The sequence below is a fragment of the Cucurbita maxima genome, unplaced genomic scaffold, assembly GCF_002738345.1.
Source record: "Cucurbita maxima cultivar Rimu unplaced genomic scaffold, Cmax_1.0 Cma_Scf00019, whole genome shotgun sequence".
NCBI lineage: Eukaryota > Viridiplantae > Streptophyta > Magnoliopsida > Cucurbitales > Cucurbitaceae > Cucurbita > Cucurbita maxima.
Window position 1 is genome coordinate 963908 of NW_019272035.1, and position 24311 is coordinate 988218.

The 24311-nt window shown below is 37.3% G+C and overlaps 5 protein-coding genes across 6 annotated transcripts in view; 1 reads left to right on the forward strand and 4 right to left on the reverse strand.

The window, feature by feature from the left end:
- Positions 1-912: 912 nt before the first annotated feature.
- On the forward strand, positions 913-2834 carry LOC111493752 (chitinase-3-like protein 2). Its single transcript, XM_023143585.1, has 2 exons — positions 913-1584; positions 2286-2834. The coding sequence occupies exons 1-2, from the start codon at positions 927-929 to the stop codon at positions 2726-2728; spliced, it is 1101 nt and encodes a 366-aa protein (XP_022999353.1). The 5' UTR covers positions 913-926; the 3' UTR covers positions 2729-2834.
- Positions 2835-6708: 3874 nt separating this feature from the next.
- On the reverse strand, positions 6709-8077 carry LOC111493904 (chitotriosidase-1-like). Its single transcript, XM_023143809.1, has one exon. It carries the CDS (start codon positions 7963-7965, stop codon positions 6889-6891), a length of 1077 nt encoding a protein of 358 aa, XP_022999577.1. The 5' UTR covers positions 7966-8077; the 3' UTR covers positions 6709-6888.
- Positions 8078-9496: 1419 nt separating this feature from the next.
- Positions 9497-12886, reverse strand: LOC111493772 (leucine-rich repeat receptor-like protein kinase TDR). Its single transcript, XM_023143615.1, has 2 exons — positions 10137-12886; positions 9497-10055 (listed from the first exon to the last, which is right to left on the reverse strand). Exons 1-2 carry the CDS (start codon positions 12691-12693, stop codon positions 9745-9747), a joined length of 2868 nt encoding a protein of 955 aa, XP_022999383.1. The 5' UTR covers positions 12694-12886; the 3' UTR covers positions 9497-9744.
- A 2232-nt stretch (positions 12887-15118) lies between these two features.
- LOC111493526 (protein ENHANCED DISEASE RESISTANCE 2-like) overlaps positions 15119-24311 on the reverse strand; it is a 20650-nt gene continuing 11457 nt past the window's right edge. The window contains exons 14-23 of one of the 2 annotated variants that reach the window (XM_023143242.1): positions 23075-23277; positions 22867-22933; positions 21207-21382; positions 19080-19181; positions 17743-17790; positions 16510-16653; positions 16343-16438; positions 15617-15718; positions 15292-15389; positions 15119-15228 (exon numbers count right to left, since the gene is read on the reverse strand). In XM_023143242.1, coding sequence (XP_022999010.1) covers positions 15297-15389; positions 15617-15718; positions 16343-16438; positions 16510-16653; positions 17743-17790; positions 19080-19181; positions 21207-21382; positions 22867-22933; positions 23075-23277 — 1031 coding nt within the window. In that variant the 3' untranslated portion in view covers positions 15119-15228; positions 15292-15296. Of the gene's footprint in view, positions 15390-15616; positions 15719-16342; positions 16439-16509; positions 16654-17742; positions 17791-19079; positions 19182-21206; positions 21383-22866; positions 22934-23074; positions 23278-24311 lie in introns of both variants that reach the window. The other variant, XM_023143241.1, reaches the window with a different exon arrangement.
- Positions 23435-24311, reverse strand: part of LOC111493527 (transmembrane 9 superfamily member 11) — a 17085-nt gene continuing 16208 nt past the window's right edge. Inside the window, exon 4 of the transcript XR_002720019.1 lies at positions 23435-23445. The gene's annotated coding sequence lies outside the window, so the exon portion shown is untranslated. The remainder of the gene's footprint in view (positions 23446-24311) is intronic.

Below are 24311 nucleotides of genomic sequence, written 5' to 3' on the forward strand. Positions count from 1 at the left end.
TAACACATCAAGCATAACTTTTCATAACATGACCGGTCAACATAATTCATGCATCACATAAAATATGATGCACGTACGGGCCACAGGTCACGCACCATCATACAACACACATAATAAGCTAACTCCAACGGTAAAGTCAGTTATCTCGATGGCCCTGGCCGAAGTTACTCAAAATGAGCTAATTCCAACGGCTAACTACGTCCTCAAAAGGCAAAAACAAGGGCAGAAACGGCTTTGGGAGGGCCAAAAAACTTGGAAATCGATATATTAAGAGTATACCGAGTCGATAAGCCGAGCTGCCGCCGACAAGCCGAGAAAATTGATGCAGCCGAGCCAACTTCGTGCACATGCAAGCCGAGCCGCAACTGTGTACGCGTGCGAAGTCGAAACTGGAGCTACGATGTTGGGCCGAACGTGCACGCGGCCAGCGTTCTCGCCTGGGATGTGGGCTAGAGTGGGGATTGAAACAACAGGCTATCGGGTCGCGGGTATACGAGGAGACCCGACCCGAATCCAACAACTTGTCTTCCTTACCCGAAAAACAACGAAACCCTAATTGATCTGCCTCCCCGATTTTCAACGACGCGCCGCAGTCTCCTCCGCTTCAAACGATTACGTAGCGTCCTCGAGAAAGACTTACTCTTACCTACGTGCTATGTTCAAATATGGTAAATAATAAAACTGCTACCCTAATAATTTTGAAAATAATAACTTGAAAAAGACGGATCCAAAACTATATTAAACTAAAAATAGTTCCAAGGACTTCAAATAGAATCCAAACACATAAAATATACATATAGAGACAAAACAAAGTTAGATAGATAACATTCTTTTGAGTTTGAAAATTGGTAGTTTAGTTCTTATAAAGTCGTGATAAGATGATTCATTTGAATCTCTGCGTTTTCCCCTCTGAGTTGTTTCTCCAAATGGCCAAAAATAACATTGTAAATGCAGGCTATTGGTTCACCCAAACCAACGCCCACTTTCCCATTTCCAAAATTGATTCCAATCTCTACACCCATCTCTTCTGTGGCTATGCTAATCTCAACTCCCAAACCTACGAACTCTCCTTCTCAGATACAGCAAAGCCCCTTATTCATCACTTTTCTAACGCTGTCAAGGAAAACAACTCGAAGGTGAAGACCTTGCTGTCCATTGGAGGAGACCATGCGAGTGCTGATAGCTTTGCAGCCATGGCGGCCAGTTCATCAAATCGTGCATCTTTTATTGGAAGCTTCATTTGTAAGGCAAGAGAGGGTAACTTTGATGGGGTGGATGTTCAGTGGGTGTACCCTTCTTGCGTGGAGGACATGTCCAATTTTGAAGCTCTCATCATTGAGTGTCATAATGGTGTTGTCAAAGAAGCTAAGGAGTCTCGTCACCCACGATTGATCCTTGTTGCTACGGTGTTTTACTCGCCTTATATACATGATGTTCGATATCCAATTCAAGTAATCCGGAGAGCTTTGGATTGGGTTAATGTGATTGCTTTTGATATTTACACTCCTACTTCCTCCCCCAATGAAACTGGACCTTCCTCAGCGTTTTATAATCCAGAGAGAAACTCCTCGTCGGGTTACTTCGGTATGTTTTGAAATATCAAATTATGCCTATTGTTCGAGTTTGATTACGTTTCGGTACTTATAATAGGAATTTCCAAGTGGGTTTTGCTTAGAACATCTCTATATTGGGTGATCTCTAGGAAGCAAGTAAATGAGCATAAAGCATGTCGAAAGAGCATGTGTTGATCAGTGGGGGTAAGTTTTTACTCTTAAAAGTAAGGAATAAGTAACGTGATAAGTTCACCGGGAATGTCTAGGCCATCCAGTGCTTAATATCCTAATCTGAATCCTAAACATGAGTCGTTACAACTGAATGTTGGATTTCGCCTACGATCGAAGAAACAAACAATTAAAGCAGAAAGAACTACTTGAGGGGAGAGAAGAACCTTAAGTGCTTATGCTTTTTAATTCTGTTTATTGCTGTGGTAGAGGGTACTTGCCGCCTTGGTTGGTGGGCAAGGTTTTCAACTTGTGATCAAACCTGTTTTCAACGAGTCTTTTGAACTTCTTGAACATACATAATGCCTCTCCTTTTTGTTTGAGGATAGTGAACTCTTAAGCCGTCGGTTTGTTATCGCCAACGTTGCACCAATCCCATGTCTTTTCTTCGAATACGACATCTCTACTTAGACGTATGCTCAACCAACCAACCAACCAACCGTTGAGGATTCCAAATCATTAGTAACCAAATTGATATGGTTAACTATTTGTGTTGAATTTCAGGTATTAGAACGTGGATTCAGCAAGGTTTGCCTTCTAAAATGATGGTATTTGGACTTCCCTTCCATGGATGGGCATGGAAACTTGAGAGTTCTAAGAAACACAATGTGTTTTCACCAGCGCAAGGGCCAGCTGGAGGGCAAAATATTTCGATGGAAGGACTCATAGAGTATAGGAACATTAAGAAATTTATAGCTGATAACGATGCCAATAATGTTCCAATGGACCGCAGCTTTGTAATTGGCTACACAAACTTTGGCTCAACTTGGATCGCCTACGAAGATGAAGACACCATAAAGTTCAAGATTTCAAGAGTTAAAACCAACTTGGGATTGAATGGTTACTTTGTTTGGAACATTGCAGCTGATGATGAACATCATTCTCTTGCTAAGCTAGCTTCAAGAGAGTGGAAAAAAGGCCAAGGCTTTTGTTGTTGCTTAAAGTAATTTTCTTTCTATTTGTTATTAAGGTCGTTGATGCGTCGGGTTTAGATCAATGGATCAAATTTGCTGCCGAGGAAAACCCGAAAAATCATCTCGAATTAAAGAGAAACACGCCTTCTAGAACTGTGTTCTATTTCACTATTTATAGTCAATAATCGTCTATCCAAACATTGCTTAATGATTTTTATTATTCTAAAAGGGGATAGTTTGATCGTGTACCAGTAAATAATTGAACTCAAAAAAAGAATTAAGTGTTTGATAACCTCACCATTGCTCTACGACATAGTCGTACTGTCTACTACTCGCTTCTTAAGAGTAAATACTATTCCCACAAACCAACACGAGCACTTTGAACATATTTTGTTCTCACTCACATGCATCTGAGGAAAATTTTCAGAGGAATGCACACATATGCAATAAAAAATAGGGGCATATTATTTAAAATCATAGTCCCTTAGGTGGCCTTTGGAGAAATTGGTATGTGTAGTATTTCCCTACACACGACCTACACATATGAGCATGGGTCCACAAGGCGAGCTGACACACCCCATGGGCTTGCTGGTCGGGCCAGTTGGTTGTAGCCAGACGTCCAGAGGTACAGCGACCATCATGTATCATGCCAAGCATGATGGTGATCTCATCATCATAGTGTGCGTTTCCAATGATATCTCTGGTTCCATCCCGGGAAACAAAGTGTTTTGGTTCATGGTTAGCAGTGCATTTGCTGGAAATCCAAAGCTATGTGGAGCATCTCTGGAACCTTGTTCAGGTCCATTGGCAATGTTTGTTGGCAAAGGGATGGGGAAGCTTGAACTTATCCTGATAGGTCTTGCTATAAACAGATGGTTTATGTTTTGTATGAATACTTACCCAATGGAAATCTAGCAGAGAAAATTTCAATGAAAAGGGAATGGCTAACTAAGCTCAAACTCGTTAAAGGTATAGCAAGAGGGCTGCACTTTCTTCACCATGACTGTTATCCTGCAATTCCCCATGGAGGCCTGAAGTCGAGTAACGTCATACTCGACGAAAATATGGAGCCCCATCTGGCTGAATTCGGTCTCCGGTGTCTACAACACCTAACGAAGGTTCCCACATTGTACAATAATAGTAGGGAAGTGATCCTTTGTCGATCGAACAAAAGTTGACCTAATCCCTAACCATCTCCATATAGTAGCATAATTACATCATTTTTTGTTGTATCTTAAAACATTTAAGTTATAGTAAATTGCATAACTAAATCACCTATTCTACTTATTGTCTAATTTCACATTATATTTAGTAAATCATCAAAATCAGACTTACTTGCATAGTTTAATGGAGAGATATCCATTTTACCCACGGAGTCATAGACTTGCCCTAAACTAGAGCAGGGAGGTGATTCCTCATTTAAACGGGGAATAGGGAGGGAGTGAGGAACATTTTTTTGTTTTGTTAGATATATGGGGTCGGGGATGAAATTATATTCCTCATCCACGTTACTGCCCAATTTCCCGCCTCATTCGTCCCCACCCCATCTAAATTAATTAGTTATTATTTATGTTCTAATTGTAATATTTAAACTAAAGATTATGTTGTAATTTTTTTTAATCATTAAATAATATGTTGTAATATTAAAATTTGAATTTTAAGAATTATTATATATGGTTGCTCCGTTAGTATTTTTTATTTATTTATTTAAGATTATATTTTATTTTTTAAAAAAGAATAACGAACGGAAAAAATTACACATGCGAAACCTTCCAATGGGGAATTTTTGGCTCGATTTCTAAAATATATATATATATATATAAATAAATAGAAAATTTTTCAAAAATGGGGACGAAGAAGCAAATTATATTAATTTTTTGAAACAATATCTTAAAAAAGACATATAAAAAAATTATATTAATTTAAAAATAATTATAAGGTGACTTTAAATCTCACACGATTCTTAAATATGGATATAACTCTAACACGTACCATATAGAGACAAAACGGAGTTGCGATTGGACATTTATAAAATAAAATAGGTGGACCAGCTAATAAGACAAAACAAAGTTAGATATATATGGTATTTATTATTGTTCAATCCCATTAACAAAATTCAAACCCATTAAAAAATTATATCCATTTTCAGGTAATAAGCATACATGTACACAATTAAATAAATACTCGTTCATACCAGGTGATGAATTGGACTTATATTTTCGATCACAAATAGGTTCTAATTTTTTTTTTACATTTTTTAAAAGGGTATTATTGGTCCTTTTACCGATCATTGAAAGCACGTGGTGAAAGAGCTGAGTTATGATCAAAATTTGTATCTTTTATAGTAGGAGATGTTAATGTAAAGTTCAAGCTTGCTGCTAACAGATATTGTTCGTTTTGACTATGATGAATATGGATACGTACACTATGTAGTCATGTGTAGGGAAATATACTTATACCAATTCCTCCCAACTGAAGGTCACCCAAGAGACTATGATTTTGTGGTTCCAAACTGGCACTCGTTCCTTTCTCCAATCAATTTGGGACCGCCCCCCTCCCCCCCCAATCCACCCCCTTCGGGGACCAGCGTTCTTGCTGGCATACTTCCTCATGTCCACTCTCCTTCAGGGCTCAGTCTCATCACTTGCACATTGCCCAGTGTCTCGCTTTAATACCATTTGTAACAGCTCAAGCTCACAACTAGCTTATATTGTCCCCTTTTGATTTTTCCTTATAAAGAATGGTTTGTTCTCCTCCTCAATCGATTCAGTATTGCATCCAAGAAAAAAAAAAAAAAAAACATCAACCGTACGATCGTTCAACGACGGCAACAATGGAATTGGAACGGAATTGACTGAAATTGATTATTGTAAGCATGATGATTGTTTGAAGCATGCATTTACACCTGATTTTCATGATTTTTTGAATACTATGTGACTTAGTTAGGTAATTTAATATGCCTTGTATGATTCTCGAAACGTTAGAGTCGCTATTTCGGAGAAAGAGTTGAGTGGAAGTAAGGTATCAACGTCGTTGTGTGCTCGTCGGAAATCGGCGTCGAGGACGCTACGTAATCGTTTGAAGCGGAGGAGACTGCGGCGCGTCGTTGAAAATTGGGGAGGCAGATCAATTAGGGTTTCGTTGTTTTTCGGGTAAGGAAGACAAGTTGTTGGATTCGGGTCGGGTCTCCTCGTATACCTGCGACTCGATAGCCTGTTGTTTCAATCCCCACTCCAGCCCACATCCCAGGCGAGAACGCTGGCCGCGTGCACGTTCGGCCCAACATCGTAGCTCCAGTTTCGACTTCGCACGCGTACACAGTTGCGGCTCGGCTTGCATGTGCACGAAGTTGGCTCGGCTGCATCAATTTTCTCGGCTTGTCGGCGGCAGCTCGGCTTATCGACTCGGTATACTCTTAATATATCGATTTCCAAGTTTTTTGGCCCTCCCAAAGCCGTTTCTGCCCTTGTTTTTGCCTTTTGAGGACGTAGTTAGCCGTTGGAATTAGCTCATTTTGAGTAACTTCGGCCAGGGCCATCGAGATAACTGACTTTACCGTTGGAGTTAGCTTATTATGTGTGTTGTATGATGGTGCGTGACCTGTGGCCCGTACGTGCATCATATTTTATGTGATGCATGAATTATGTTGACCGGTCATGTTATGAAAAGTTATGCTTGATGTGTTAGTATTATATATCAGGAAAGTGATGAACTTAATATGGCATGTAATATAAGTTATGGGACCTCATGCATATTTGTATGTCGTCTGGATCATCAGGATACTTCCCCTCTATGTCGTAAAAGCATGAATATGTTCGCCATAATAGTATGCAGGTCGTATCTAACCGCAACAGTGGAGTTGCTCACGGATTATTTCATAAAATACTCGAGTCACGTCCTACCTACATTTTCCTCCTCCTCGGATAGGTCTTATATCACATGCATGCACCTTCAACACAACATTCCTAAAAGGGAGTGAGAGAGAGAGAAGTGATGGAATACTCAGAGAAATGAATGGAGAAGAGAGCGAGGATGTTGGTAGGAAGGAATACGCCACAAACTTTATTGGATGGCTGAAGATAAGACCTCAAACCTTGAACACCACACAAGGTACAACATAATAAAAAAGACAGAGACATAGAGAACAGAGCAGCATGAGCATAGCTCTTATTGGAGGCTTCAACAATAAGATATCACCAATTGGATTTGGCGGCATTAGCAAGAGTGTTAGAAGCGTCATCGGCTGCAATGTTGAAAGCAAAGTAACCAAGCACCTTGTCGGCCTTTGCGAGTGCAATCTTGTCGGCAACGGTGTATTCACTTTCGAAGGTAATCCAGGTTGTCTCATAATAAGCGTAGGCAACAAGATAGCTCTTGTCCTTGTCCTCAACACCAGCCTGATTGTCCTCTATAAATTTCTGCACATCGGAGTAGAAGATTTGGCCGTGTGGACCAATGTATTCTCCGCTGGCCGCTCCATCCGCTTTAGCAAACAGGGCGTGCTGGTGAGAGTTGGCGAGTTTCCAAGCCCACCCATGGAACGGAATTCCAAACACAATTTTCTTGTGAGACAGATTGTGGAGGCTCTGCGCCCACGACCTGATCCCAAAATTAGCTGAAAGGGCATTGGCCTTCGGATTGTGGAAGGCAGAGGATGGCCCGGTGGCAGCCCTGAAGGAGTCAGGGGTGTAAAAGTCATAAGAGAGGAGGTTCACCCAGTCCAGCTTTTGGGTGATTGCATCAGCTGGGTATTGAATGTTGTTCTGAAGATACGGAAGATTGGAGACCGTGGCCACCAGGAGCAGCTGCGGGAGGCTTACACTGGTGGCATCATCCACCACCGCTTGGTGCCACGAATGGATCAAAGTTTTGAAGTTGGCCATTTGGTCCTGAGAAGAAGGGTATAGCCACTGGAGGTCGAGGCCATCGAACCCACCGCCTCTGGCTGCAGCAATGGAGGACTTGATGAAGGCATCGCGGTTTGTAGGGTCTGCAGCCATTGCGGCGAACACGGCGGCGTCTCCTGCAATGGACAACAGAGTCTTGACGTCAGGGTTACTGAGTTTGACGGTGGAAGAAAACTGATCGATGAGGATGAGCTGTGAAGGATCAACGGTGACTTGGTAAGTGTCGGAGTTGAGTTGAGCGTAGCCAGCGAAGAGATGGGTGAAGAGTGTAGCGTCGATGTTGGCAGCCGGGAGCGTGCCGTCGGTGCTCGCAAGCCAGTACCCAGCATTCACAAACTCGGTGACATTCGCAAACTCCGCCATTGCAATCCACAAAAAGGCTGCTCTGTTTTTTTGTTAAATTCTTCCTCTTCTTATGATATGAATCAACAACAACGTGGTTTGATGGTTTGTTGTAAAACAATGGCATCCCAATCCCATATTTATAATACTCTCAGATCTCAATCTTCAACATTAATTATTCTATAATAATCCCTCAAATATGTATTGCATTTTGTGGATAAGTCAGAGAGTAATATTTAAAACCCTCACCCAATTCCTACTTTTTCTATTCTATCTAACTCTCTTTTGTCGCGTTGCACTCAAAATCATTCTCATATTCAATTAGGATTCCATCACATTTTTATTTTGGGTATAATATATACTTTTCCCTCTCTTTACTCTTATTTTAATATAATATCACTGTTAATCAGATCAAATATTAGTTGGAGAGGAGAACAAAACATTTTCTTTATACGTACGTGCGTGCGTACAAATTACTGATGACGATACGTAATAGGCTAAAGCAGATAATATCATATCGGCTGGCGGTGGGTTTAAGCTGTTACAAATGGTATTCGGGCGGTGTGCCAGCGAAGACGTTGTTTGACTTTTTACAAATGCTATAAGAGCCACACCATTGGGCAGTGTACCAACGAGGACGCTGATCCCGTGACATTTCACGTTAAAATATAATTCCAATTCATCACCTGGTATGAACTCGTTGACACCTGGTACGAACTCGTTGTCAAGTATTTATTTAATTATTAATGTCTTTGAGATTTGTAAATGGGATTCAACAATAATAAATGCTATATATATATCTAACTTTGTTTTGTCTTATTAGCCATCCATCTATTTTATTTTATAAATGTCCAATGCACCTCTTTAAAATGTGCGAAAATTACACAGTTGGCAAGTTCTATCCAACTCTTTTTGTTTTTATTTAGTTCTATCGTGTGAAATTTAAAGTCCCCTTATAATTTTTTTTAAATTAATATAATTTTGTTATGTCTTTAAAATTTTTAAGTTATTGTTTTCAAAATTATAACGGGTAGGGCGGGTACGGATGAGGTAGGGAATTGGGTAGAGGCGAGGACGAGGAATATAATCTCGTTTCCGACCCTGTATATCTAATGAAAAAAAAATGTTCCTCACTCCCTCCCCATTATCGTCTACACCCCTGCCCTAGATTAAGATATGCATGTAAGTCCGATTTTGATGCTTTACTAAATATCATGTAAAATTAAACGATAAGTAGTAGAATAGGTGATTTAGTTATGCAATTTACAATCTTATATGCTTTATGATACACATAAAATGATGTAATGGTTAGGGATTAGGTCAACTTGGGTCGATCGACAAAGGTCCACACAATATTTTTATCAGTTGGGTATGATGTGGAATCACTTCCCAGACTGTAAATGTCATCATCGACCGTAGTGTTTCAAGCAAAGTAGCCATGCATGCGATGTGACCTTGCAAATCTAATCCCCGTGGCATGAACAAAAAAGTGAAAAGTTATGTGACCTACTATACGTTGTTTAAAGTTCAGAGACTTTCAGACACAAACTTAGAAAGTTCGGAGACTAGACTTCTACATAGTTATTGATACGAGACGTTTCCAATGGTCTAAAAGCAAATTCGTAGGCTCTCGAGAATATAAGATAGGACAACTCACAGAAGAACTTGAATTTGGAGCATTTTTAGGATAGAAAAACATCACCAACAACCCTACTAAAAATCTATCAACTGCACAGAAAAATCTATAAGATTACTACTTAAAGCTTACAATCTATACTGTTCTTGGTTTTCTTCAAAGTCTTATGATTTTACCTCTGGTTTTATTTCTGATAGCAGCTTCAACACATCTTCCATGGATGGTCTATTGGATGGCCTGCTCCTAGTGCATAGCAAAGCTAGATCAAGCACCTGTTTTACCTCCTCTTGTGATGAATTGGGAGAGCTGATCCCATTTTCTTTGTATATTTCTCTTAACAGAAGATCTCTTGCCTTGTTCTGTGTGCTCGATCCAGCGCTCGTCAACCGACCGTTGCTTATAATTTCCAGGACGATTGCCCCAAAACTATGAACATCCATCCAAAGCTCCTCCTCTGTTGCATTATTGAATTCACCTGTCCAAGATGATAACATATCAGAATCACTACACTTTGGAAAATGTTTATGCTTCAAGAAATGTGTATTGTTCATTATACCTCCTTTTGTTGTAGACGAAAACGGAAGCCGATCTTCGTTTAGCTGTTGTAGACACCGGAGACCGAATTCAGCCAGATGGGGCTCCATATTTTCGTCGAGTATGACGTTACTCGACTTCAGGTCTCCATGGGGAATTGCAGGATAACAGTCATGGTGAAGAAAGTGAAGCCCTCTTGCTATACCTTTAATGAGTTTGAGCTTAGTTAGCCATTCCCTTTTCATTGAAATTTTCTCTGCTAGATTTCCATTGGGTAAGTATTCATACAAAACATAAACCATCTGTTTATTGTGGCAAAATCCCAGCAATCTGACCAAATTCTTGTGCCTTAAACTACCTAATTGAGTTATAAACTCAGATATCATCCTAATTCTTTGTTCTTCCCAATCTATCTTCTTGATCGACACGGCGATTCCAGTAGGAAGAACTGCTTTGAAAATCGAAGCAGACAATGGCGTTATCGTTTCCTTAGATTCTGTCGAGTCAAAACTCCTGAGAATATCACTCGCTGTGAATGGAGGAAGTCCAGTGAAACACACCATCTTCCATTTTCCTTTGCTCCGTTTTCGAGCGAAGAAAATCCACGCTATCAATATCGTAGTGATTATAGCAAGACCAGCACACAGTATCAGTATAAGTTCAAGCTTCCCCATCTCTTTACCTACAAATATTGCCAATGGCCCTGAACAAGGTTCCAGAGGTGCTCCACATAGCTTTGGATTTTCAGCAAATGCACTGCTACCCATGGACCAAAACACTTTGTTTTCGGGGATGGAACCAGAGATATCATTGGAAGACACGTTTAGTAGCAGCAAACTCGATGAATCCCTGAACTTATCGGGTATCGATCCATTGAAATCATTGTGGGATAGATCAAGGATTCTAATGGAAGGAAGATGTGCAAGTTCTTCAGGTATACGACCCGAGAGATTGTTGTAAGACAAATCCATCCTTACAAGAGCATGGCAACTTGCAATGCTTTCTGGGACGTTTCCCGACAGATCGTTATCATTCAATTCAATAGTAAGAACAGATTTGCAGAGCTGAAACTTGGGAAGTTTTCCACTTATCCCACAATCAGAAGCTGAAAAGTTTTGAAGAAGAGGTAAACTCCATGTTTCTTCAGGAAAAACACCTCCAAGTTCTGGGTTATATGATATATTGAAGTATTGAAGATTGGATGATTTGCTTATATCTCGAGGAAATCCTCCACTAAAATTGTTCATAGAGAGATCAATGTATGAGATATCAGGAAGATCACTAAATTTCAGAGATATATCACCAGAAAACAGATTATCCTCTAACCGCAATCGAACGAGGGACGAACAATTAGATAGGGACGGCGAAAGTCCACCACTAAACTTATTTGAAAACAGGATCAACTTAAAAAGTAAGCCTCCTAGACAGATATCAAGTGGGATATGACCCACAAAATTGTTCGTGGAAACATCAAGCCATTTAAGTTTTTTGTTGCTGCCCAAGTTTTTTGGGAGTGACCCAGAAAACTGATTGCTCCATATAAGAAGAGTCTCCAAAGAAGGAAGCTCTGCAATACCCTTTGGAACAGAACCAGTCATTTCATTATACATAAGACTTAGCAATCTAAGATTCTTCATCTCTGAAAAGCTTTCTGGAATAGGACCAGAAATATGATTATCAGAGAGATCTAAATTAACCAGAGAGGTGATTTTGCTTAGTTCTACAGGCAACAGCCCAGAGAAATGGTTTCTGAAAAGGAAAAGAGATTCCAGATTTGAGAGATTACTAAGTTCTTTAGGGATTGAACCAGAGAGGTTTCCACTAGCAATATCAAGATATTGAAGGTTGCTCATGTTGCCGAGCTCCCATGGGAGACCTCCATGGAAGCTATTGTAGCCAATTTCCATGTGGATCATAGTTTTGAGTTTGCCCAATTCAGGGGGTATGTTTCCACTAAGAACATTCCCTGCGAGATTCATGAACTCAAGGGTTTTAAAAGAGCCATATTCTGAAGGGATTGGCCCTGTGAAGTAGCTACCAGCTAAGTTGAGGAACTTCAGATTTTCGAGCTTTGGAAGATCAACAGGCAATGACCCAGAAAAACTATTGCTAAATGCATCACAAACAGTCAAGTTTTGAAGATGAAAAATCCCAACAGGAAAATGACCAGAAAAATTGTTCCTACTGATGTCTAAAGTTCTTAGATTAGTGAGATTGAAGATTCCAATAGGGAGCTTCCCAGACAGATAATTGTGGCTCAGGTTAAGATCAACAAGTTCTTTAAAGACATGAAACTGCTCACCGGAAATCGCCCCGCCAAGCCGCTTCATCGAGAGGTCGATTCCGATAACAATGGTGGCGTTCTTGTCGCATTGGACTCCTGACCAAGAACATCCATGGATTTTCCCAAGTGGGTTTTGTCCAGAACGCACAATCCAATCGCTCAAACTGCCAAAATCATCAATGAATTCAGATTTCAAGGCTAAAAGTGCTTTGGAGTGAGTATCAGTGGACGAAGCCGCTACAGAAAGCAAGAAAAACATAAGAAAATTGAAGGCCAGGCATCTAAAATCCTCCATTGAAACAAGTAGTAGTTTCAATCAAATGCATGGGGGAGTGGGGAAAGGTCCATAAAAGAATTGAAATGAATGAAGCAAGTGTGGAGTGATGAGTTTAGATTACATGGGAATATTAATGGGTTGCTTTTAGAGAGCAAGAGGGGTCCCTTGAGTTGTGTGTTCAGATGATGTTGGGCATGGAATAAAGCTTTGCATATTTGAAAGCATCTTCTTCTTTTCCTTCTCTTTCTAAGGGTGAGAATCCAATAATAACCATTTCTAATGAAGTTTGAGTTGGAATTTTAACAATACCCCCATGAAATCCCATACATATCGGAAAAACTCCTTTCTAATAGGCTTTGGAGGATTGAATCCACGTATGTGATAAAATAGGGGCAAAAGGCCAACCTAGATCGGATATAACTAGTTTTCTGCCCATTCTATTTCAGTAGAGCCTATAATGTTGATGACTCAAGGTAGAGCACTCAACTAGTTAGGTGGTCTCGAGAAAAATTTCAAAACTATCTCTAGGGTTCAAACCTTCCGCAAAGTTCATAAATATAACATAAACAAATTCATGCCAAATAGTCGTACGAAACAGTAATATGAACCCGTCTTTATTGATGATAAGTCACACTTATTTTTTAAACTACAATGTTCTTCATTGATTTACTTTTTAATTAAAGTTGCTAATTTAGGTGATTGGATTGGTAAATTGAACTTAAAGATAAAAAAAAGTCATGTTTGTTTAATGAAGAATGTATAATAAAGCTTATAAATTATAATGAAAATTACTTTAAACTCTTTTTTTTTTTTTTTATGGTGGTTGGGATTATAATAACGATGAATCTAAAAAAATAGCAATTTAAACCCTTGTAATTTTTTTTTTACTTTTTACCTTTTTAGAAGGTGGGTAAAAAAAGAAAATGAAATGGGATGAAACCCTTTAAGATATGTGTCTATTTTGTCCCTAAAATTTAAAAAAATACTAATAAGTTCCTAAACTTTTAAAATAGTGTAATTAAAATTTTGGAAAGTTGAAAAATAAATAGAATAATAAATAAAAATGGGGAATGAAAATTGAAGTACAAAGGACAGAGAAATTTGTCCATAGCTCCTTTCCTTTAATGTACCAAAATTCACTCATTTCTCGTGACCAATTTAATATAATTCCAATTTTACATAATTATTATTATAATTATAATTATAATAATAAGAGGTGTTGTGAAGGTAGGATAAAGGGAATCCCAAGGGAAATAATTCCACTATATTAAAAATAAAAATAAAAATAAAAAAAAAAGAGGTGAAAAAATAACACATCTTTTAAGGGACAAAAGGGATTAATTTGACAGGGAAAAAAGACCAACTTTGCTGCTTGCATTGATTTGATATCCAACTCATAGTATCGTATATCGTCGAGTAGAGTAAATCAAATCGAACTCATAATTTCAAACTGTTTGGAATGCCTTCATAAATACTTAAAAAGTGTTTTTAAGCATGTAAAAACTCAAAACAAATTATTTTATAAACAAAGTTTTAACCCTAAAATGAATATTCATTTATATATTTTGAAGAATTTAGATATGAATTTTAAAATTGATTTAAAATACAAGAAATTCTGATGTATTTACAATAAGAATAATCAAACACAAGGGATAAAGCATTATGCAAATTAAATCAACCATTGTCCTAAAGTTTACCCAATAATATGATAATAAAGCAAAGCAAGAATAGTTGTGAGGGAAAAGATTAGCCCTGCAACACTGTAATGATTATAATATGTATGGGGAAAAAAAAAAAAAAAAACAGATTAATAGAGAATCCTGTGGCCAAAACCCAAAAGCAGAGAGACAATGAAGAACAGTGATGAACAATGAGTAATAATTTGCAGCAGTAGTAGCAAGGTGAGGCCAGTCCCATCAATCCAATCATAACAAAAGAAAAAAGTAATAGAATTTAACCAATCACACGAACAGAATGACTTGTTTACTGATAGTTCAATCAACAGAATGAAATGTTGATCCCTCAGAATGAGCTAGAAGAGATAAGAACATGAAAACCAGGATTAAACTACTAGAATTAAGCACAGACACGGAACACGAACACGAACACGATGTCAATTTCTAAAAAAGGGTAGGACATGGACATGGTGTGTATACACATACATGATAAAACATGTAAATGTAACAACAAAATATACTTAATTAAAACCTATAAAGTTAAGTCAAGTACGACCGGAGGAAGAAGATCTCATCCTAATACTTGACGATTGATCAACATATAAACGTTCATTCTTAGAAAAAATTCAGACACCGTAATGTGTCAAAACGTATCCGTGTCTAACACGAACACTTTACCTAAAACAAAGTGTTTGTTGTGCTCCCTAGCAAGTATACAGTTCCTCCAACGAGTAAGCCAAGACAAACCTATTAGTAGTTCAAACCACTAGATTAAAATATTTCATGAAGATTTTATAGCTCATTTCATAGTTGATTAAAATAGGGGTTTTGATCATTTGTATCGACTACAATTGGAAGAATACACTGCCAAATATAACACCTCACTGAAGTGACCGTTTCACAATGAATGAATGTTAAGTTTCGTAAATGTAAAATAGAGAAACCTCAATTTTCCAATTTTACTGCTGAATCGAGTCTCACACGGTTTAGCCGAACGGTTCCAAGAACATACTCGGGCAACTCTTCCTCTTCCTTTGCCTGCAATTTAAATCTGTCAGCATCCACAATACTATGAATTTGACGTAAACATCAAAATATGTTGAAAAACAATACTACTACAGCCAACAGATAAAAATAACTGTCATTTCCTTCATTGTTTCCCTAATTTACTGGGGGAGCGGAAGTGTCTATAAAAGACATCAGAAGAGAAGCACATTGGATTCAGAAATATGATTATAGAAACACATTAAGCACAAAGTGACAACCTCTATTAGGATGGCGAGATCAACGACCAAGCTTGTGACATATCCAAGGACAAGGCCAATAACACTCCTGGCTACTGTTGACGATCCAATATCCACATCAATCTGCAAGATATTTATGAAGAAATTTAGTAAAATAACTTAACATATTTTAAAATATGCATTGCACTCGGATATGGCTTAAAAGATCTCTGATATTGAACAATAGAACAAAGCTATAATACTTGAGCAGTTCAAGATGTCTAGTGCTCTCTTCCTGAAGAAAACTCCAGCCCAAAAATGCATTACTAAACCGAATGCCTATACACAGGCACAAACTCCTAGTAGTGCCTCCCCAGAACAGATTAGTACGTCCATCACTACAAGATGGGCTCATAATCACGTACAAAACGTTCTCCTCACTCTCATATGACAAACTTATTCAGTTATCCTACCTGAATTGCTTCTAGCACAAGTAGAATGTATTGGGGGTTGGAATTTTTAACATCATCTACTAATCAAGAACTAGGAGGACTCGACATTGGAAGTAGTAAAGGTAAATAATGTGAAACAGATGATACAAAAAGTAAATATTTTTCCTCGTAAACTTTATTGAGCTTGATGTAAACTTGTTTTACGAGGAGACAACTGATACTCAACTTGGCCTGTCTAAGTAGCATAGAACATCTCTGGCAAAAATTGCACCTGCTTATCAATGCATGCTATTTAAGATGGGGTAGAATTATTTACTTCCAGAAAATTATCTCGTCTGAGGTACTTGCAAGTAACTGCTTTACCCAAAAGGCAAGCTTTTGTTCCAACTGCACGCTTAACCATCCAATATCCCTGTTGGATTAACTAATCATTAGTTGCAATGGTGTCAAGAACAAGAAATATAAGATGTCAAGCTTCCATACCTCGACAATGCTGGGAATTAATTTAAATCTGGAATTTCGATACATGTCACTGCCGTCCACAAATTTACCCAACAAAGAACTTTTGTTTACAGGCCTATCAGCAGCATAATACATAACCATACTATAGTTCGGCTTGGCTGGAACCTGAACAGAAATAAACATAAGAAGAAGGAACATGGCACTACACGTCTCAGATAAAGTGACATTCTATTTATTGGAAAACCGAGAACAAGGAAAGGTAAGGATAAAGTGTATATAAAATATCTCGAACATCATTCTTGCATATCCCTACATCACATCATTAAGAGTGAAATCTATTCATTGCTTTGCTTTTATTTCACTTATTAATTTATTAGAAGAAACATATTTCATTAATATATGAAATATTACAAGAATGGAGGGTAAGGATGCCTAGCTTTCAAGGGTACAAAAACCTTTTCCGTTAGGCCATGGGAGAGTAGACTAATATCCAAAAATGATGCATGTCTATACACCAGCAATAGAACTGGATTAATAAAGGAGCCAGAGATGCCATAGAGCCGTCAAAGGAGTAAGTATTTCTCTCTAGCAATCAAAGCTGTAGGATACTTTTCTGATTTTCAGTGGATGCTCCAGAAGGTTAAGGCAGGGAGATCATACATATTAAGAAACACATAAGACCAATTGAAAGCCTCCAAGATGTAGGAAGAGTGTTTGCAGCAAAAGAGCAAGATAGGAATAGGTGACCCTAAGATTCCTCCTCCATATCGCACATGACATATCTATTTGGAGATAAACCGAGCATGAATCTTCTTTGCACCCTATTATTGGTGCTAATGCACGCTTCGTGCCTAAGCTACAATAAGAAGAATTCGATCTCAGGAAAACTCTTGTGCCAAATGGATTTATATAGTGACACATAAACTGGGCCGCAATTGGATCTCATAGGGAAATGGAAAGATTTAACCATCAATATGTTTGAATTCATCATCAAAAGGAGTATGCAAGCTACCTCTAGATTAAGCTCCAAACCTTCGAAATATATTGAGCTACATAACCTGACTGTAGCTAGTAACCTCTTTGCCACTCTACTCAACTCTCGAGGTTATAATGTCTGATACCCACAAATATGCTCAAAAATAAAGATATACTATGCATATTTGTTGTCTTGCTGCTCTAGAACCAAGCTTAAAATGATTAAAAAAATAATAATAATAACAGCCTTTAACCATAAATGTAGGTGGTTGCACATACCTGGAGATTAATGACAAGCATGAATGGGACCTTCTTTCCAGCTTCTGACTGATATTGGAAAGGAAATAGTTGTTCATAACGTAGTTTGAGGAGAAATAATTCTCTTATTTAACGGAGAACACAATAATGGGTAAATAACAATAAGACAATAGATATTACAACTACCCTCTGAAATAAGACATGAGTCAATTGACCATCTTTCCTTTATTGTGATTTTCCCATTAAATTACGGCTAATATATTATTATATTTTTCATGTTTCTAGTACAATCCTAGTGAGGTGCACTCGCTATTTTGTTGGGAATTTTTTGTGGTGTTTCCAATAAACAAAAAAAAAAAAAGAATGAAGTTTAAGAAGCGTGCAATTGCTGCACTTCCTTACGCCATATGGTCAGAAAAGAATTAAGCGTGGTTTTTAGAACAATTTTGATGATTGAGAAGCTATATTCGTTAATATTATTTTTTACATTTTGTAGGTCAAGTCAAAGAATGATATGTATAATCAAATTTGGTATTATCTTCGACTTTATACTCTCTGGTTTGTAAGTTCCTCACAATTTTCATTTTGTATTTTCATTTGGAAACTTCTCATCCTCATCTATACATGCAGATGCATTTTTTAATTAGCAATAATTGTTTTCTACTGAGAAAAAATAACTAAACACTGAAAATGTGTTTAACTCACTGCTGTATAATTACTTCCATTATCTCACAAAAAGACTAATATAAGTATATCACATGTAAAAGTATTGATATAATTTAATTAACCATAATCTGTCCGTTCAAGTTTTTAGGTTTAGTAGTGATTTAGCATGGTATAAGAGCATAAGGTCCTGTGATCAAGATCATGCAATCAGTTTCTCTCCAATTAGTATTGATTTTCACTTGTTGGACCTTCAACTAATGCCCAAGTCCATGAGTGAGGAAAAGCGTTAAAGTATTAAGATGATTAAATTTAGCATAACTCATCAGGTTAAGCTTTTAAGTTTAGTAGTGATTCCACGACATGGTACAAAACTAAGTTTTACAAAAAATACAGTCACCTAACTTTATGGTATGCTTGAGGTAACGAACCTAATCTCAAGAGCAACAAAAGATTACTAGATCACAGATTAACCCATCCAATAACAAAGCTGTAGAAACAAACAATTGCTAAGCTGAAAATACTTAACAAGACAGTTAGAGCTCCTAACTTTCTTCAATTACATCATGTAAATTCAACTAGAAAACTGAAGGGCATCAAGGGTATCATGCAGGTTTTGGTAAAGGAATAATACGGTGATTAAGAGGACACTACAGACTTGGTTAGGGGTTATGCAAAAATGCAAGTGAATATACCTGAACTAAATTCCGGGGATGCAATGCAATACCATCAAAGCTTTTATCGACTTTGAACCAATCTACTGCTATGAGCTTGAGAAGGGGATCTCCTCCCATTACCTGAAAGAGATCATCTATCATATTGACTATGTCTATAGCATATCAAAAGGCATAAGCTAAGGACAATCATCTCTGACATTCTTTTCCTTTGATTTTGTCAGCACGTTTATTATACCTGTTAGTTTTACACAATCATTAACTGATTAATCAATTACAATTAATACCAAAATATTAAGTTTAGTATATGAATTATAAATAGATAACAATTTATTTTAAGAAAAAGACAAATCATTCTACGAGAAAATAGAATATCAGTCGAAGACTAAGAAGAAGCTCCTTTGACAGGAAAATATAACAATGTGACGACCTTTCTTCTCTGCTGAAAAATGTGAGATTAAGGTAGGGTAATTAATGATGTTTTGGAGTGGAATCTTGAAAAACCTGATATTCTTTCTGCAAATAAGTTCCGTTGGCCTCCACATAGATGAAGAATTTTGGCCCTGGGTTTGTGCAACCTGATTTGGGATGGGTTACACAGATCAAGGGTTAATGTTCTTTCCTATGAACTGCAGCTCTGAACAACATAAACCCATAAGATAAGGTCCCAAAAAGCACCCCCCACCACCCCAGCTCCTTATGTGTTATGTGCAAGAGCAACGAAGATACCTTTCCCACAGTTGTATTCATGGAAATTTCTCCTCAGAAGTCTGGACTTTTATTTGTAAAAGGTTTAGATTCATATGATGCTGTCCAAAACATCTGGAAGGCAGGTTTCCCAAGATTCTGTCAGGTTGATTGTTTAAAGACAGCTGAAGCTCATCACAGACCTTTTGTAACAGCTCTACTTTTCTTATTGGTCTAGATTGGAGGGCTTTTGTTCAACCCCCTCTTTAGAAAAAGGGATTCCTAGTCCTTCATCCTTCAAGTCGTTTTGTTTGGATTTTTTCAGATGTAGGGAGAATTTACTTAATTTTGGGTAGTTCCTAGGTTAATCCCTTTCTATTCACTTTCTGTGTATTAATTCTCGATTAAAATAATAATAATAATAAACTCAAAACACAGTAGAATAGGGTCGAGACCCCTATTACTTGACTAGGATCTTCTAGGAATACCAATCCTTTAGTCAACTAGATATTCTCAGGAATGGGATTGGGTATTCACAAGTGGGACAACAAAAGGTAGTCATCACCAAGAACTTAATCCTCAACTGTTTGAATATTAGTAGAGACATAAATTATATAAACCAAACCTTTTTACAGGCCCATATGAGTAGAAACCTTTTGGATGAGCCCAACTTTCATTTCTTTCAATGGATTTGGAAACCCGACTCATTTGTTTAACCATGTAAAAGCTCACAAGCCTTGGGATTTCCCAAGTGCTAGGCCAACTACAAGTCGCATCAATCTTTTTAAGAAGGTCATTAGTTTCCCTTTTCTTATTCTCTCTCTTCTTTTGATTCAAGCTCTATCAGGTCAACCTTGGGATTATTGGCATCCGACCAGCTAGATGCATGAAGACCATCATTACGAGCTAATAAAAAATCTCTCTCTTTATCAACTATGACCATTTTTGTGGCCACCCCATCGAATGTCCTTTCTTTTGCTTGTCCTCCATCCTTAAGAACTAGAAAATTAAGGAAGCACTCCATGAATGATATAAATCAAAGTGATAAGAGATAATAAACAAACACTTTTGTTAATTGAGTCTAAATAGAATATGAAAGAAATAAACAAATAATTCTGTCAAGGTTAAATGCAAGCATCTTAAAAAATCAAACATAAAAACGTAATCCCTAGATGAAAAAATTTCCCAGAAAACGTTGTCATCAAAACAAATGATTGTTAAGACTCGCATTTTAAATGTATGCCTATCCAACACAAACGCAATCATAATTAGAAGGAATTTTAAACCCACGACAATTTGGATGATTGCAAAGGCCTTCCACTATATCAAAGTTGCAAAAATGGACAATATAGAAACATCAAAATCCAAAGTAGTGGATGCGTATGCATAAAAGTAACTAGTAACTAGTGATTCTTCAAACTGAACTTATATTCTTTTAATTCCCAAGAGAAAGAATCCAACCTTAGAGTTGTCCTTGAGGTAATTTTTCCCTCTTATCATGAATCCTGCTCCACTAGGAGAAGTCCAACAGTTTGTATCCTTGTCATCCCTCGCTTTCTGCAAAGAACCATGAAACTGGTGTGTTTCCAAGACGACAGGTGCAACACTAGGATCTAATTCCTTATTCGCATCAACAGCTGCAACCATGATGATCATTTATGTATTACCAAAACATGTAAAAATAGGTTTTGAATAAATAACTATGATCTATTCTCTATTGATATGCTAAACTATCACCTTTTACTTGTGTCCATGGTAAAATCAAAATGACAGTGCACATACAAGTATGCAAACCATAATGTAGATTCACATACACGAACATAAAATGGTGTGTCTATGATGCATGGATATGCATACCTTTAAATATGCGTAGACCATGCATCCCTTTATGAACGTGTAGATAGACATGCACACATTCATAAATAAGTGTGTGACAACCAAGCTAAAACAAGTGCAGCAAAAAATTCCCTACCATGATTTTGTATGAAACTTGTGGACATAGACCAACACTTCATAGAAGAAAAGGTTTCAACTATGGTCCCACCAAGAGGCAAATTGCTGACATGTTCAATGAAGAGCTCTTGAAGATCTTAAGTTAAAGTTGGGCCAAACAAATAGTTTCAACTCAACTTGACAGTTTTGGAGTAAGGGCCATAACGAATTGGGGGCTTAAACCAACCACTAACATATTTCCTTTTTTGTAAGTATTCTCCAACTGGCATCTATAACAATCTCCCCTTCTTTTATCAAGGATTTTTAAGGCTTACTCTTAATGGTATTTGCAATTATTGAGAGGCTTTTTTATAAGGGTTTCTTGCTTATATTTATTCTAGTACTTCGATGCTGTTCATTTTTCTTCCAAAGTCTACTTCTGGTAGTATTTGGTAGCTTGTCCTTTTACTCTCTTTTCATTTTTCAATAAATTATTGTTTCTTGTAAAAATAAAATAAAATATATATACCCTTCTTTTATCTTTGCCTGTGTTTTTTTCCCGTTTCTACTCCCCAATACTCTCCTCCTCTTAATTTCTTATACTGTCAAGCTCTGGTGAATTTTATAGGCGTTAAAAGTAATTATGGGAGGACTATAAGTACTTGTAGTTTTTGGTAACTTTATGCTACGTTAAGTTAAATAAAATCATATTTTCATTCACATTGAACTGCAAAAATGCTTTTGAGATCAAACTTCTCGACTTACCAACAAACTTCTAAAATTTTCCATTTTATCCATTTTTTTTCATGTCTAAAACTGAAAATTCGTCAAACACTAGTCTTTTACAGCTGATTTCTCTATAAGCATAATAAATAGCAATTATTTTAAGAGGTGCAGCATTCCCGAACTAAGACTTAGTCTCCTCCTATATTTTCATTATGTTCATCTTGTCCTTCCTTATCGAGTAGGCATCTACCATTGTATTTAGGGCTGTATTTTTTACCAAAGGAAGAGGAAAAAGAAGTCAGTCATGAAATCTGTATAATTCTGTAAGAATCACAATCAAAACTCTATGGTATCTAGTTTATTGTGGAAACAAAGTGCAGTAGCTGAAAGGAGTTTGTAAGCAACCTTTTCCATAATATTTAGTTTCAACTATTAAAATACAAGATAGTATGTGGAGTAAAACCTGATGTCCGCTTCAAGGAAAAGCCTGCTATCGCCCATGACACATTTTTCAGCTTCACTTTTAAATCCTGTAAGAGAAAAGCAGTAAATAAGCACATAAAATTTAGGGCAAGTGAACTTCCAGATGTAAAATTTCAAGATCTTGATGAATGATTGGTGACGGATTAAGAAACAACCCTAAATCTAATTCAAATGAAGAACAGAACTACCTTATGGTCAAGTTCTTTATCATCATCACTTTCATCTTCCGAAGAGGATGAATCAGCAGCAATTGCATCATAAAATTCATCCTGCGGTTCTCCATCATCATAGACACTGTTCGTAATAGAGACATCTGAGACTTTTGAACGGACGACAGTGGGCAGGGTTTCAAGATTTAGAGCGGGATTTGCTAAAACATATTCCTTTAGACCTGAAAATTGGGAATCCAGAAACGAATTTCCAGTAAATGAGGATCCTAGTTCATTCGTTTTAGCTGTTGAGTCATGTTATTGGAAGTAAATGAATGGTTTCCAGATGGCAAAGAAGTAAATAGTGGGCACTTATTTGGGCAAAGCAAACGAAGGTCATAATAACAAGCCTATAATAGGATAAATTTATCGTAATATCAATGCATTGCATCTTAAAAATGCGGAAGAAAAGGAAAATGGAAGACAGGGAGGAATTGGTGGACGAATGACTGGGGTTAGTAGCCACAGAGAAGCAAAAAGAGGGAAAGACTTGCGAGCAATACAGAGTGAGATACAAAGTATTCCCACATTCAAGTGCAACATGAAAATGCTTTTAGTAGATATGAGTATGTCGATCCAGACAGGAAGGACCTAACCAACTGGTTTGGCAGCAAGGATCCAATTGATTGGGGCTTTAATCAGAAAGGCAATTTAAGTCGAATTGCTGAAGTCAAACAAATAAGTTAGAAATGACAATCGCCTATGTCATACTCCCAAAAGCTAAACATGGGCTATAATTTTTAAATGAACGAATATGGACTTGACGATACTGGTGGTTGTTGACTGCTTACCCGATATATTCTGTTCTCCCCCTTAAAATACCCATTTACTATTCAAACGATGCCCTTCTATTTTTCCCAAGATAAGTTTATACTATTTTTGTTTCCTTGTTCAACAGTGTTGGATCAAAACAAGATTATTTTCATTTACTTCTGGAAAAGGCTATTCCAAATGCAAAGAACTATGATTGAGCACAGTTCTACTTACCACACAGCATTATACCAAGTTGAAGGCTCAACACTTACCTCTCTCTTTTCTGCTAAAACTAATCAAAGGTTCTAAGGAAATAGGGTCAGCCAAATTAATGAACTTCTTTTTATTCTTCAATCAAAATCACATTGTAAGGCAATCATCTTCTCTGATTTCTTCTATTAATATGTTTTTTTTGGTAGGAAAGAGGTTTTTTTTTTTTTTTTTTTTTTTTTGGGGGGGGGGG